The following is a 15,875-nucleotide window of genomic DNA, read 5'->3' on the forward strand; positions in this document are numbered from 1 at the left end:
TAACAAACTCATATGATACGTTCATGGAAATCAATTTCAGTCAATAATCCCCACCATTTTCCCTCTACCTTTTCCCTCCCATCCTCCATCCCCTCTCCCATTCTCCTTCCTCTACCCTTGACTTCCTTTTGCTCATCTATTAATGGTATATTTGATTGGTTCTTTATGTTATCCTATCCTTCCCTCCCCCTTTCCTTTATTTTACCCTAGCTTCTGCATATGAGGGAAAACATTCGACCTTTGATTTCTGGCTTATTTCACTCAGATGATAGTCTCCATTTCCATCCATTTACTGTCAAATGCCATAATTTCATTCCTTTTATGGCTGGTAGAACTCCATTGTGTGTGTGTGTGTGTGTGTGTGTGTGTGTGTGTGTGTGTGTGTGTGTCACAGTTTCTTAATCTATCAATTGCTGGGCATCTTGGTTGATTCCATTATTTAGCTATTTTTAATTGTGCTGCTATAAACATTGAGGTGGCTATATCACTAAAGTATGCTGAATTTAGGTCTTTTGGGAAAATGCCAAGGAGTGGGATAGCTGGGTCATATGGTTCCATCCTTAGTTTTTTGAGGAATCTCTATATTGCTTTCCAGAGTGGTTCCCATCAGCAGTGTACACGTGAAACTTTTTCCCCATGACCTCACTGGCATTTATTGTTTGTATCCTTGACCATTGTCATTCTGACTGGAGTGAGATGAAATCTTAGTATAGTTTTGATTTGCATTTCCCTGATTGCTAGAGATGTTGAACATTTTTCATATATTTGTTGGCCATCTTATTAAGGATTTTTGCATCTATGCTCATCAGGGATATTGGTCTGCAGTTTTCTTTCTGATGGGTCTTTGTCTGGTTCTGGACTTCATAAAATGTACTGGAGAGTGTTCCCTCTCTTAAATGGTTTTTTAATTCCTCTGTGTGCAGTTTGTCTTTGAATATTCCTTGAAGTGCTGGCTTGGTGCTTATGAGTTCTTTTAGTTTATTCTTGTCATGGAAAGTTTTTATTTCCCTCTCAAATTTGAAATAGAACTTTACTGCATATAATAACTTTGACTGGCAATTGTTTTCTTTTAGGGCTTATAATATCCCATTCCAAGCCCTCCTTGACTTTAGGGTCTGAGTTGAGAAATCAGAAGCAAGCCTTTTTAAATGTGACCCAATGTTTCTCTCGTGGCTTTTAATATTCTTTCCTTATTTTCTATATTAGATATTTTGATTAAGATATGTTTTGGTGAGGTTCTCATTTAACTAAGTCTGTTTGGGTACTGTTAGCCTCTTGTATGTGGATATCTAATTTCTGATATAGGAAAAGTTTTCTGTAACTGTCTCATTAAAAATATTCTTTATGCCTTTGGTTTGTATGTCCACGTTCTCTTCTATCCCAGTGATTCTCAGGTTTGGTCTTTCACTGTTGTCCCAGAGTTCTTGTATATTCTGGTTATGTTCTATATTTTTTCCCTTTTGTTGCATTCTGTGTTCTCAAGATCATATACCCTGTCTTCAAGGCTTGAAGTTTTGTCTTCAAGAGCTGAGGTTCTATTTTCTATGCAATCTAATCTGTTAGTGATGCCTTCAAGTGAGTTTTTAATCTGATTGTGTCTTTAATTCAGAAAAAGAGAAACAAGAGAATTAAACAAATGAAAATAAATAGAAAACCAAACCAAAATATATAATCCAAAATGGATAATCATTTCTGAAAGTTCTGCTTGGTTTCTTTTCACTATTTCTATTTCTTTATTAAGATGGTCTTTCTTCTCCTGTTGGCTCTCTCTCAATTCCTTCCTTAGATCTTCTTTTAGTTCACTAAACTTTGTAATGATCAGTTTTGAATAATCTTTCTCTGGGCTTCCAACCACCTCACTATCAGTGGGATTCTTTGTTGGGGACTGTGGATTTTCGGGGGAGATTTGTTTGCCTCTTTCCTTGTGTTTTCAGACGTCTTGGACTTTCATATCAATTGAGGTAGATTCCCCTACTTTGTTTTTTTGCACGTGTTCTTTTATGTGTAATTATCTAATTTGTCCTGGGACTTTTCTCTGTTGTTGATGTATGATTAGATGCTAAGGGGTGGGACCTGAGTTCCCTCTCTGATTGTTCCTCTTGGGTCCTTCTTGATGGTTAAGGGCTTTTGTCTCTTCACTTCTTTGAGTTGGAGTAATGTCTGGGAATGTTTAGGTCAGCAGCAGAGTTTCTAACCTGTGAAACTTTTAGTGTCCCTGTAGGTTCCCAGCACCTCACAGAATGGGGTGAAATAAATAATAGTAACAACTGTTGCAGACAGTACAGTGTTAAAGTAAACACTCAGTTCCTACTATGTTGTCTTCAACATTAATTACCATCAATAAACAAGAATAGTGGGTTTAGCAATTATCAATATTAAAAACAATAATCATGCACTAGCTCTGGCTTTAATGCAAACAGAAAGTGTCAACTATATTCTCCACAGCAGTAATGATTGTAATTAGCATTAATGGTAGGAGTGAAGATATATAATCCAATTAGTTCTGAAAGATGGTGAAAATACAGTTAATTAGGGGAAAAGAAAATGTGTTAGGAAGTTAGAAAAGAGTTTGTAATTTCAAAAAGTTAACAGTATATAGAAGAGATGAAGCAGGTGATGTTTATATGGAACTAAAGGAAACAAATAGAAGCAGGTTATTGGGAGAGAGGAAGAGAAAACAATAGAATTTCGCTGTTACCAGGAGAAGAAGAGAGACAAGAGAAGTAAACAAATGAAAATAATACAAAACCAAACCAGAATGTATAATCCAAAAAAAACGGAACTCTCAAAAGACAGTTCTAGGAAAAAATAATAACATTTAAAAAATCTAAAAGAGAGAGGAAAAAGAAACAAATAAGTGTATGTATCCATAACATCTCTCTCTCTCCCTCCCCCCCCATATATAGATATATATATATATCCCTGAACCAATCAGCACAGCCAGAATTCACATATGCTTGTGCACACCCACACAAACACACATGGAAAAGAATAGACAAAAGTAAATTTTAAAAAAAAATACTAATATCTTAATGAAGAACGAAGAAACTGTCTCCACTTAGGTAAGCAAAATAGTTGACCATATTGGGTGGTCACTGTCTTTGTCCAATAGTCTTTCTTCCTAATTCTTGAGTTATGTACTGATAGAGCAAGGGGTGGGGGGTTATTAATCCCTTCCGGTTTTTGCAGTGCTCTCTCAGTTGCCAGTTGGAACAACCTAAGATTGAAGCTGTTTGATGTAGGACCCCACTTCCCTTCTCACTAGAGGTGGATGAGTTAGGAAGTACTGTCAGTTGGACTAACTGGTGCTCCCCCAGGGTACAGCTTCTGCAGCATTCTGTGAGGGGAGTTCCAGCAGGTGGCGCTGATGTCTAATCAGTCCTCAAGGGCTTTATTGGGTGGGCCTTTAGAGAGAATAGATTGACCCATCCCTAGGGCTAGAACAGCAAACCATCTCTTCTGCAGGTCCAATTCTCAAGAAATCCAGTCATGGGGCAGGAGGGCCGATCCCCCACTCACTGCTGCCCAGGGGCGCAGTCCTCCTGGGCTTAGACCCTGGGTATATTCACCCCACCCACTCAGACTCCTGGCCTGCTTCAGCTGGTCTTGAAGCTGCCAGACACAAAGGAGAAGTGAGCTGGGCTCTCCTTCTTCCTTCCCACTCAAATCTCCCTGATAGTCTACTCCACGTCTGTTTCACTCAAGTTCCAACAGACCTAGTCTTGGTCCCTCGATAGGCACCTGTTGGGGTATTTTGACCGTGTGTGTGTGTGTGTGTGTGTGTGTGTTTCTGATCTCCTGGGTCCTGCAGTCTCTGCAGTGGAGCACTCACCCCAGGGTGGCTCCTGCCTTAGCTCTCTGTGGCCAGCTGAGATACAGGGCTCGCTTTTCAAGCACCAGCACACTGTGCAATCTGGATCAGCTAAGATTAGGCAGCATTTTTGATCTCAGGTTTTTCTGTACCAAAACTGTGTTCCCCCCCATGTGGTGAATCTGATGTATTCTTTCTTTCTTTTTTTTTTTTTTTTTGATTGTACCCAAATTTCTGAGTCCCTAAGCTGCTTTGAGAGTCCGATATTAGATTTCACTGAAATCACTCATTCACCTACCTCTCTGAGAAGCTGAATAGCACTTCTTTGGTCCCTTGCCACAGTGCAGCTTGGAATGCATCTTTCCTCTATTCTGCCATCTTCGTCTCCTCCCCACCCAATAGTGGAATTCATTATGACATTCACACATGCACATAACATAATTTCCTCAATCTCCTTACCTAGTACCTTCCTTTTCCCTCTCCTCCTCCCTGTCCTGATCCACTTGCTGTGCTCTATTAATCTCTCTTCTATCATCATCATCATTTTAATGAGCACATTCTAATTATACATATATAAGTGGAATTCATTGTGGTATATTCATACATGGACATAGCATAACTTGGTTGATTTTTGTTCCCTGTTATTCCCCATGACCTCCCTTCCTCCCTTCCCCCTCCAGCTTCTTCCTTTTACTCTATTGGTCTCCCTTACAAAAAAAAAAAAGTATCTTCTTTTGCTGTGTGGTACTGGGAGGTGCTCAAGTTCTCTACCACTGCTATATCCCCAGCCCCCAAAAAGGAATTATTTTGTTGATTAAAATATATTTTTCCCTTGGCTATGACAGCATTTTAATTTAAAAAAAAAATCTTGTTTTCAGGTTAAATGAAGGACATACGGTGTATTTGGAACGCCATATTTGTGGGCGGTTGTTTGGTGAAAAATTCAGACATTTTCATGCTCTGGGAGGATGGGGTGAACTACAGAATTCGGTAAATAAATTGAACTTTTAAAAGCATTCATCCAAAGTTGTATAGTTGTAAAAAATTGAGTTTGTAAAGTATCTATGCCAACTAGCAACAAGGAAGTCATTTTTACAGCTGTGGAAAATGAGGCAGATGCAGGTAAAATCCTCTGTTGGTATATCATTGAAGGTAGTGTTCATGACCTAACTTGAATTGGGAGTTATGGGATCCCATTGGATCTTTGCTGTTAATACAGCTGAATATGTTTGAATTTTATTTTACATACTTATGTCATTTTTAAGTGCTTTGTCCTGAGAACTGAATTTGCTGACCAGGCATTGAATCACTTTTCTAGATTTTGTGGAAAGGCTTCCACAAGTTTTGACAACATTATCAATGTTTCCAATCTGTAAATTTGTTTGAGTTCTGCAGTCCCCTGAAGTAGTTATGCTACTGAGTGGAGCAATACTTCCTTACAAGCTTGTTTGCTTCGTGATACCATCTTTATATCTGAACATTCTTGGTACTTCATATCCTGCAGATAAAAACTTTTGGGGAGACACATCCTTTCACCAAACTTGTAGTTGATCTGACAGACGTGGACCCTGATGTGGCCTATTCCTCAGTTCCCTATGAGAAGGGGTTTGCTTTACTCTTTTACCTGGAACAGCTTCTTGGAGGACCAGGTAAGTGTTGGCATTTTCTGGATTTTGTTTTTTTCCCTTTTGGAGGATAATGTGTGAAGGATAGGGAAGAATTATAAACGGTTGTTTTCTTGTTATACTTCTGGTTCATTCGCTAGAGAAATCTGCATTGCTTTCTAAGGTTACTTTTATACTTAAGACTTTGAATAACCTGAGCTTTATATAATGCTGCTTGACTTAAAAAACAAATCTCAACAGAATTTTAAGGATGATATTATGTACTTGTTGAAAAAATTCCTATTTTATAAGAGATTTTTAAGAGTAGCAAGTGAGAGCACATCAACTCCACCCACTCCCCAGGGTGGTGCCCGTGTTAGCAGTCTGCTGTGTTTGGCTCCAAACCATATTCTAAGTGTAGATGATTAAGCAGACAAATACACATGGTTATTTCCATTACCAAAAAAAAAAAGGATCATAAGTAGTTCTCTCTTAATCTTGGTTCCACTTAGCATAGTCTCAGTTCCTAGCAGTCAACCATATAGCAAAACTGGTACGAATTTCTTTTTCTTTCTTCAGCTTCATGAACAGAAGATTTGTTCTTACTGTAGATCTTAGTAACCTCAAAATATGATTTTTGTCTTTCTTTATTAAGCTGAGAACTTTCACCTTTCCACTTAAAGGAAGCACTTGATGGCTTTCCTGTGGTGTGTTTGAATTGTCCTCTGGTCAGAAGAGGATGGTTGCTTTTACACCTTGTGCTGTGTGTTCCTGTTCTGTCCTCATGTGTCCTTCCCTTACCTATAACTAGGACTTCTCTTCTCCCTTAAAATTATATATTTTTACTCTTAAAGCCCTCATTGGTTTCCCTATTCTTTGAGTATTCTCTGTTCTGTGTGGTTAATAGTACAATGCTGAGCCCCAAAAGTAAGTCAGATAATTACTTTTCTATGAATTGATTGCTTATGTTTTGCTTTTAGAGGTTTTCCTAGGATTCTTAAAGGCTTATGTCGAGAAATTTTCTTACAAGAGCATAACCACTGATGACTGGAAGAATTTCCTATATTCCCACTTTAAAGATAAGGTTGGATTAAAAAATATTTTATTTTGCATGTTTAATATAGCTTTATTTATTTATTATTTGTTAGGCTAATTTGAATTTCTTAATAGTAGCATTGGTCCTGGATTTGCTTTTAGACTCATTCTTTTTTTTTTTTTTAATATATATTTTTTTTAGTTTTAGGTGGATACAATATCTTTATTTTACATTTATGTGGTGCTGAGGATCGAACCCAGTGCCTCATGCATGGTAGGCAAGCTGTCTACCACTGAGCCACAACCCCAGACCATAGACTCATTCTTTAATTGCATTTTTTTAAAGTGTGATCTCAATAACATGAACTAATATGTAGAATTTTCCTATTTCAGAGAGACCCTCAATAATGTGGTTTGAAATTTTACTTTTTGTGTATACTTTTTTCTTATTTTAATTTTTTAATAGAACATTAGTAATGGATATAAATTTATTTTATATAGATAAAATAATGCATATATTAATTAGCTATATTTAATCATTTCACATTGCACATGTATATGAAAACATCATATTGTATCCTATAAAAGTACACAATGATGATCTGTCAATTAAAAATATTAATTTAAAAAAAGGAAGAGACTTAGAAATTGTCTTGATATGGCAGAGTAGAGAAAATTGTAGACTCAAGGACTTGAAAGTTTTAGGTTTTTGGTCTTACTGTTCACAGGTTGATATTCTCAATCAAGTTGATTGGAATGCCTGGCTCTACTCCCCTGGCCTGCCTCCTATAAAACCCAAGTAAGCACTTACTTGAGAGGAGTTCCCTCTTACTCTCCTAAATCCTAGAGCTCCTCAAACTATCTGAAAGGATTTTATGCCTTCCTTAGCCTGTTACTAGAATGTTGTGACAGCAGAGTTCTGAGGTGTTTAGGCCCTGAGGCTAAAAGACTGACTTCGGTGATTCATAAACATAGATTAGTTCGTTCCACTGCAGTAATTATTGAGTGCCTCCTTTACACAGCAGCAACAGTGAGGGACTTAGAAAAGAATAGCTGTTGTCCCTTCCATAAAACTTTTGTCTTAAGAAAAATAACATATGTTAATCATTACAACAGTGTTACAAGTTATTATTCCCATTTCCAGAGGAGGCAAATTAGGTTTAGTTCATTTGCCCAAGCTTGCCTGAGGTTGCTCAGCTAGTAAGTAGTAGGAGTTGAGATTCAAGCCCTGGCAGTCCTACCCCTCTAATGTATTCCCTTCTAAAGTAAACACCCTACCCTGGTCTTCATCAGTCATGTGAGGACTTTGACTTCTCGTGTTCCAGCTTCTTGCTGCTTTCCTTCAGGTCACTAAAACTGCTTACCAGCCACTCTTACATAAACAGTCTAGTGTGACTGATGCATAGGGGAGCAGCAGGAAATGAGGTAGAAGAATAGATGTCATGGTCATGTGTGTTTGGAAAGCATCTCAAATGGCCAGGCTGGGAGGAGTTTGGTTTTGGGAGATACCAAGAACTTGGGCATGGAAGAGGTAACCAGAGCTCCTCATTAACCAGGAGGTCCTGGGTACTGTGAACTGTCGTGTGAAACAGGAGGTCAGAAGCTGGGGAAGGGTCATGTCAATAGTACTGTTTTTAAAGTTTGTTTTGGAAACAGGCAGATGGCATAAATCATCAGTAAATTTTTATTTATTTATTTTTGATACTAAAAATTGAAATCAGGGCACTTTACTAATGAGCTACATCCCCACTTTATTTATTTATTTATTTATTTATTTATTTATTTATTTGGTTTTTGGTAGATGGACACAGTACCTTTGTTTTATTTATTTATTTTTATGTGGTGCTGAGGATCAAACCCAGTGCCTTACACATGCTAGGCAAATGGTCCACCACTGAACTACACCCCCAGCCCCGGAAACTTAATGTCTACAATAAGCCACCAAAATAATGCTTTTTCCTCCTAACACTTCCTAGTTTAAGAAGTGCCATCAATACATTATCTTCTTACCAGAGATCATGAGGGCCTGAAGTAATGCAAGGCTAATGGGAAAAAAAAAAAAAAAAAGAATAACTGAGAAGGGAAATGTTTCAGGGGTGGAGTCTATTGGCAGCTGATTGACCATAGTGAGCAAAGTAGGAATTAAAACTAATGGGGCAAAGAGGTCTTAGTTGAAGATTCAGTCCAATCCAATATACATTGAGAGGCAGGCACTATTATGATGGATGATGAATAAGGAACCCACAGAGCAAATACAGATTTATCAAGTAATTACAATACAATGGAAGTATTTCTAAAATATTTAAATGCTTATTAAGTGCTATAGATGAGAAAATATTAATTTAAGTAGTTCTGGATTTGGACATCAGCCCAGAGATGATTTAACAGAGAATAATGCTAGAAGTAAAGCGTAGAACCTTAGTGGATCTTCATTTGAGACCTAGGAAAGAGGAAAGATGAACAAAATTGGCTAAAAATCAAAAAGAGATTGCAGATAGTAATTTGAAAGTGATAGAGTGGGCAGCAATGTAGTGTATTGTAAAAATAGGAGGGAAAAGGAACCAGAGGGAAAAAAGCATTGAATTTAAAGTTAGGAATCTTTTCAAAGACTTTTAGTTTCAGTGGCCTGATTGGAGCAAAAGAGAGTTGCAGAAAGTTGAGTGAATCAACTGTTGGCCATTGGTTTGAACTTTAAAAAAATCTGGGTGAAAAATAAGTTCTTAAAGGGTGTTTCTCTGATACCAGCATTGCTATGGGATCCTTTTTGATTAGTTCATTCTCTATCCCTGAAGATTACTTCCATGTCATACCAAAGTGCTAGAGGAACCCTGGAATCATTTATACACCCAGGGATCTTATAAAGAAAGATTCTTTGAAAACCCCAAACCACAGAAAATACTTTGCTCCATTGGAGCACAGAATGTTGGTTTCCAAGTCCGCTGATCTTTAGTACTCTCATCACTTGTCTATATAGAAATATCTTCTCAGGTCTATCCCCTCACTCCACCACCAACCCTCTAGTTCAAACCCATGTCATCACCTCCACCTGGAAAACTGCTCTGGCTATGCACTTGTGTCCCCTCTGCCCCTCCCTATCTTTCTCCACACAGAGCTAGTGCAAACCTTCAAGCACACACCTGTATCGTGCCATCCCCTGCTTAGCAATCTTCACAGGCATCCTGTTGGTTTGGGGCTAAGGCTAATCCTATAATGGACACTACAAGGGTCCTGACTCTGCTCCTTTTGCTTCAGTCAGAATGGCAGTTTGGGCATCTCTCAAAACTCTCCACACTCCCTTGGACATAGGCCCTGAAGCACAATATTCTTTCCACCTCAGGCCTCTTTGCCCAGTTAATTGCAATCCAGCTTAAGAACCATTTCCTCATGGAAGCATCTCTTGACCTCTGTGACCAGGTTGGATCTTCCATTCGAGAGCTTCTTGGTGCTGGGTATCGCCTCTTCATCGTGGTTGTCACGGTTTTAACTTTACACTTATTTGTGTGACTGTGAAAGCCTTTCCCTTCACAACACTCTAAGGCTCATCTCTGATTTTATACATTACTTTTCTTAGGGTTTTACAGTAAATAGGGGTTGCTTCTTTTCCCTGGGCTTATCCTTAACTCAGTTCTTTTAATTACACTGAGAAGAAAATTTCAGGATACTAAGCCAAAAGTTTCCCTCTGTCCTATTGTTTAAGAAATCATTGCTGAAGAATGTTCTCATATAAGGTGGTTTACTGTCTGAGGCCTTGAGAACCTCTGATCCCACTTGTTCTTAAAGGCAAACACAGTGGTTTGCGTACTTCCACAGCCTGACTACTGCATGAAGATAAGCTAGTTGCTGCTTCAGAAGAAGGAGGTGTGTTGCCCTCTCTGTTCTGTCCCCTAGGAAAGAACAGGAAACCCAGTCTTTAAAGCAGATCTAGTAGTAACTCCTAATTAAAACTTCACTTCTCTTAGGCCCCAAGTGGCAGGTGTTTCCCTGTTCTCTAAAGATGTTTCACAGCAAGCAAGCCTGATTTATGAACAAAAAGGGATGTTTCACAAGAATTTGGCACACGTTACATGTTCTATTGTTGCAAAATGTACAGTTTATTTCCTAAGATGGGAGTATACATATATTGGTATAACTCAGTTTGCTTAATTCTTTTAAATCACAGTGTAATTCTTTTAAATAGTCTTCATTCACTTTCTTCTGAAAATGAAGGAATGCAGTCATTACACAATGATTTTGGCTCTCTCAAGGGTCTAGCATATGGAATAGTGCCTGTTATCTAGTAGGTACTTGCCAGTCTGCTGGATGATGAGAAGGCTGGAACAAGAGAAAGTAAAATCCATGAGAATGGGATTTTGTGTTGTGCCTCTTGTTATCTTGAGTGCCTAGATCTGTCTTGCCAGAGAGTGAACGCTAAGTGTGCTCCGTAGACTCCAACTACTTTGCTATGCACTCCTTGAGCATGTCACAGCCTTGTCCTGGGTGTTGCTTTGGTATTCCCTCAGGATAGTCAGGCGTTTCCTTCATGTCTACTTGGATCTTTAAGTTCTTAGATAATGCCATAATACTTCAAGTTGGGTCAGAAATTTCCACTTCCAGTGGCAGGCTGGTGCTTGCTGGGGTGGAGGTTAGGTTGGCTGTGCCATGAGGCCTGGGACACCTGGTGTCCATGGGCAAGTTCCCTGCTAGCCCCAGTCTTGACGTGGTGCTCGGACTGTAGCTGTGGCCGCGTGTTCTGATGCCTTCTTGTACTAATCTGACTACTGGAATCGCCAGTAGTAAAGTAAAATACTCAAGGCGCTCCAGCACAGATGATGGCTACATTGACCTTCAGTTTAAGAAAGCCCTCCTAAGATCCCTTATAAGGGTATAGCACTTGCCACTGTGCTATTTTTGATTGGCGCCTTTCTCATTATCATATGCTCCCTCCTGCTGTCAGGCTACATCAGCAAAGAGTGGGCAGACCGGTCTGTTCCTGTCCTGATCATTGGCATTCTTATGTTCCTGCCAGGATTTTACCATCTGCTCATCACCTACTATGCAGTTAAAGGCTACAAGGGTTACTCCTCCGATGATATTCAGACTTTAATGACTAACACCTCAGCCCTAAGACAAGTCACAGTGGGACTGAACCCAGGTTTAAAATATTGAGCAGAAACCATGCGTAAGGGCTGAGGAATTATGCAGTTTTCAGATGTTTGACCAAACAATGGCCAGAGTTTATGGGTCCATCCCAAAAATGTTTAGCTAATTAGGAAACAGTGTGTTTTTATCTGGCCCTGGCAAAACCCACATGAATTTGTATCATGGAAGAATAGCAATGCTAATTATCTGGGAAAGCAGGAGATTATTCTGTAGTGGAAAGTGTTACCATTCCTTCCTTCTTTAGAGTTAGCATTTCTTTTAAATAGTCTTCATTGTCAATTTGTTATTGTAGCAAATGGAAGAGTATGGTATGTTTGATTTCTTAGTTACTAAGTATTTTATTTTTAAAATATCAAAAGCTCTTATCCCCTACACTTAACTCTACCTTCACATTCTGGTGGAAGACCTCCATAAAATCACATATTAGCGTGGATCCATCTGTAATATTTTTTACTTTTTTCTTAGTAACAGGAACCAGGAATTTTTAAAGCCACAGAGTAAGTTTTCAAAGAATAAGCACTGTCTCTGATAACCAATCCTTGGTCAGGTCTGATCTTGTTTCCCAGTGGGTTAGCCTGCATATAATTTGGGTCATTCTGTCGTTTGTAGATCAAGATGTTCTGTATACAATGCCTTTAAAGACTGGACTTTTGGCTGTTCCCTAATGAAAACTGAAGATAAATTGTTGCTACTTAGAGTGTATAACCCTATTGCTAGCACCTGGTACTATAGTGTCATTCTGCTGAAGATCTCAAGACTTGACTTGGATCCCTGGAGAACCACATCCTTAGGTTGATTCTGTTTCTTTGCTTGAAAAAAGTGACTTACATTCAAACCAAATTAAAATGTCAGAATAAAAAAAAAAAAATTCTATTTCCTTCACTTTGTAGTTGTTTATCTTTATTTAAAAGGAACTTTGAAATATAAGTGCATTCTGTAGCTCTAACACTGCATTGATGCAAAAGCATGTGCACATTTATAAAATTTTAACATTTTAATATTTATTTATTGCAGTTATGACATGACTCTGACAAATGCTTGTATTGCCTTAAGTCAAAGATGGATTACTGTGAGTAGTAACGTGATTTTTTTTTTTTTGCTCCTTTTTAAATTGTACAACTATGTCTCTACTAGTGGGGATGATGCTTCAAATAGTGAACAGAAAGGCTATTTGAAAGAGAAGTTTGCTCAAGCTGATACTGTCTCCACCCTAAATGTATAAAATTAAGTTTCATGGGAGGAAAATTTTTTTCCTCTTAAGTCACTGATAAGATGCTACTTCAGACATAGCAATTACACATACCAAGTAAATCTAAAATGATCTTGGGTGACTGCAGTGGGAAAAATTGAGGGACTTTGCTAGTCATTAGCTTTGTTCATTTTTCTAAAATTTCCTAAAGAAGAGCTTCTTCATGTATGTACTGAAACATAACTCTTTTTTTTTTTTTAAGTTGTTGATGTACCTTTATTTTGTTTACTTATATGTGATGCTGAGAATCGAACCCAGTGCCTCACACAAGCATTCTACCACTGAGCCACAACCCCAGCCCCCTGAAACATAACTTTTTTTAATATGTATATATTTATTTATTTTTTTAGTTGTAGTTGGACACAATACCTTTATTTTACTTATTTATTTTTATGTGGTGTCAAGGATCAAACCCAGTGCAGCACACATGCTAGATAAGTGCTCTACTGCTGAGCCACAACCCCAGCCCCCTGAAACATAACGCTTAAGAAAAGTGGAGTAAAGATGCGCCCTGGATAACTCTTTAATGGAAAATAAGGAAAAAAAAAAAAAAAAGTAGTTTTATTCCAATTATTTGCAACAGATTTTGATGTAGCTGTTTGAAATTTGTTTTGAAAGTTTATTCAACAGTATTCCTTGGCAGTCTTCATCATTCAAAATACTATACCTGGCCTGGGGCTGTAGCTCAGTGGTAGAGCACTTGCCTAGCATGTGTGAGGCACTGGGTTCCATCCTTAGCACCAAATAAATAAAGGCATTCTGTCCATCTACAACTACAAAAAGGAAGTTTAAAAAAAAATGCTATACCACACATTATGCAGGATACAGAGATGAACTTGCCTTTGGAGTGTCTGTAGTTTAATTGAAGAAATTAGATTCTTATATAAATTAATGTCATGCTAAGCAGTAAGTGATAAGCAGCATGAGAAAGATACAGATGAAGTAATAAGAAAGAAAGTGCCTTTTCTACCCCCAGGATGGGGATTGGCATGAGGGATTGCTGCTTGCAGGGCAGGATATTCCTGCTGGATCTGAATATGGCTTGGGCATGGACAAGGTGGAAGAGGACACATTCTGGGTGAGAGAGACAATGTTTAAGAAGGTTGTTATAAATTAGTTGGCATGCTTTTTGTAATGTTTCTTTACTTTGGAAATCGCCTCACAAGGGGTGTTTGTGTGGGTATATATTTATTTTAAAAAGAGAGTGGCTGTTCCTCTATTCTTACTATTAATAGTCTTTTTTCTTAGATTTCACACATCACATTTTAGGAATTATTAGCTTTTTAAGTTAGAGTAACATAATCTCAGGATTATATAAGTAGCTCAAGCTTAAATTTATTTTGTATAATGCTCACCTGTGCACTTCTGTCTTTTTCTTAATTTTTACTTTATGACAGATAAACCAATAATATTACTAAATTGTACAAAACCAGAAATAACCAGGTAACTTTTTTTTTTTTTAAGGCCAAAGAAGAAGATTTAAATTCATTCACTGCCGCAGACTTGAAAGATCTCTCTTCTCATCAGTTGAATGAGTTTTTAGCACAGATGCTCCAGAGAGTAAGTACTAGCTCAAAAAATGAGAAATTAAAATGGACACAGAAGCACAGCATGTATGTTAGTTTCTTTTGACAAGTGGCTCCTGATTGTGCCCAGCCAGACTGCGGCAGCCTACCTTGGAAAATATTAATGTGGAAACTCATAGAAAAAAAAGCAATTTATATAATTATTTTAAAAAGCATTTATTAAATGCCTAATATGTTTAATATTGAGATTATTACTAAAATATTTAAGAAAGACTACACCTTTGTTCTCAAAAAGCTTGTAATCTGTGGGAAGGGGAACATATATAAAATTTAGCAATAAAAGGAAATATATTTTAGTTTAGTTTAATTAGTACAGAAGAACTCATTTCCATTTGAGGTCATCAAGGAAATATTTTTGAAGGAGTGAAGTTTGATTTGGAGGGAGGAAGGTATTCAAATTGGAGAGAGCATCAAGGTACCTTACCCAGTGTTGAAGAGTAAGCCGTTGGGTTGGGTGAGGAAGTCAGTGAAAGTATCACTGAAAAGACTTGTAGGTGTGATGAGTCTTAAACGCTAAATCAAGAAGTTTAGATTTTATTCTGGTCAGTTGGAAAGTGGAAAGGATCTCAAATTCTTAATAGAAGAGTCACTTGATGAAGTGGTGAGTAATGAAAACTAATGTGACATGAGGGCCACAGAGTTGTGAAGTTGGTTGGGAGGCGTGAGGAGTGAGCTGATGTTGAGGAAGAGACCAGGCCAGTGAGAGAGATGGTACAGGATGAAAGCACAGGTTTTGTGACTGACTGGATTTGAGGGTTAACAGGAAATAATCCAGGCAGATTTTAAGGTAATTAAAAGAACTCATGAGACTAGAAGGTAGTGCATTTTGAATGGGGAGATAATGACTGGGTCTCTATGTAATATATTAAAGGGGATTCCAGTTTAAGAACCTCAAAGGAGATGGAGATTTGAAACAATTTCCTTTGGGATTGCAAAGATGAAGAATAGGATTTTGAGCAGCAGGGGTCCCATTGATGTAAGATACCACCAGTTTTTAGTGCATCGCGTCATCATGGTTTCATAAATTTCTGTAGCACTGCTATGTGGCCTAGGACCAAGAAGAGAGAAATCCTGATGGGATGACTTGGGAATGGGTGCAGCAAAACCTGGGGAGGGTCAGGGAGCCTCAACAATGACCTTAACCAGGTGGCATACCTGGGTATATTTGAACATATCCATAGAGGAGCTAATAGTCTAAATAATTTGGGGTAGGCCTGGCAGTTAGTGAGAACAGATACCATGAGTGAGTGTGAAGTGGGTCCTGTAAGGTAAGGAGGCCGCGGCTGGAGAGGAGAGTTTCTGTCTTCTAGCAGCACCTCTGCCTGTCCTCTGCAGGCACCTCAAACTCTCTATCTGTCCAGACTAAACTCATCTCCTTTCTTTCCTTCACCCAAACTTGTCCCCCCTGTTAGTGGGTTAACAGCACAGGAAGTTCATGAGCCCCCAAAATT

At 38.3% G+C, this 15,875-nt stretch overlaps 1 protein-coding gene and 1 pseudogene across 3 annotated transcripts in view; both read left to right on the top strand.

Annotated features, from left to right (window-relative positions):
- The window catches only part of LOC107139997 (leukotriene A-4 hydrolase), a 61,318-nt gene that overhangs the window by 18,377 nt on the left and 27,066 nt on the right, over positions 1-15,875 (top strand). For all 3 annotated transcript variants that reach the window (XM_048803637.1, XM_015482912.2, XM_048803655.1), the window contains exons 11-16: positions 4,690-4,801; positions 5,316-5,460; positions 6,396-6,499; positions 7,179-7,249; positions 12,604-12,658; positions 14,303-14,398. In XM_048803637.1, the coding sequence (XP_048659594.1) occupies positions 4,690-4,801; positions 5,316-5,460; positions 6,396-6,499; positions 7,179-7,249; positions 12,604-12,658; positions 14,303-14,398 (583 nt within the window). The remainder of the gene's footprint in view (positions 1-4,689; positions 4,802-5,315; positions 5,461-6,395; positions 6,500-7,178; positions 7,250-12,603; positions 12,659-14,302; positions 14,399-15,875) is intronic.
- Positions 10,846-12,192, top strand: LOC107139996 (annotated as a pseudogene).

This window comes from Marmota marmota, unplaced genomic scaffold, assembly GCF_001458135.2.
Source record: "Marmota marmota marmota unplaced genomic scaffold, marMar, whole genome shotgun sequence".
In the NCBI taxonomy this organism is placed as follows: Eukaryota; Metazoa; Chordata; class Mammalia; order Rodentia; family Sciuridae; genus Marmota; species Marmota marmota.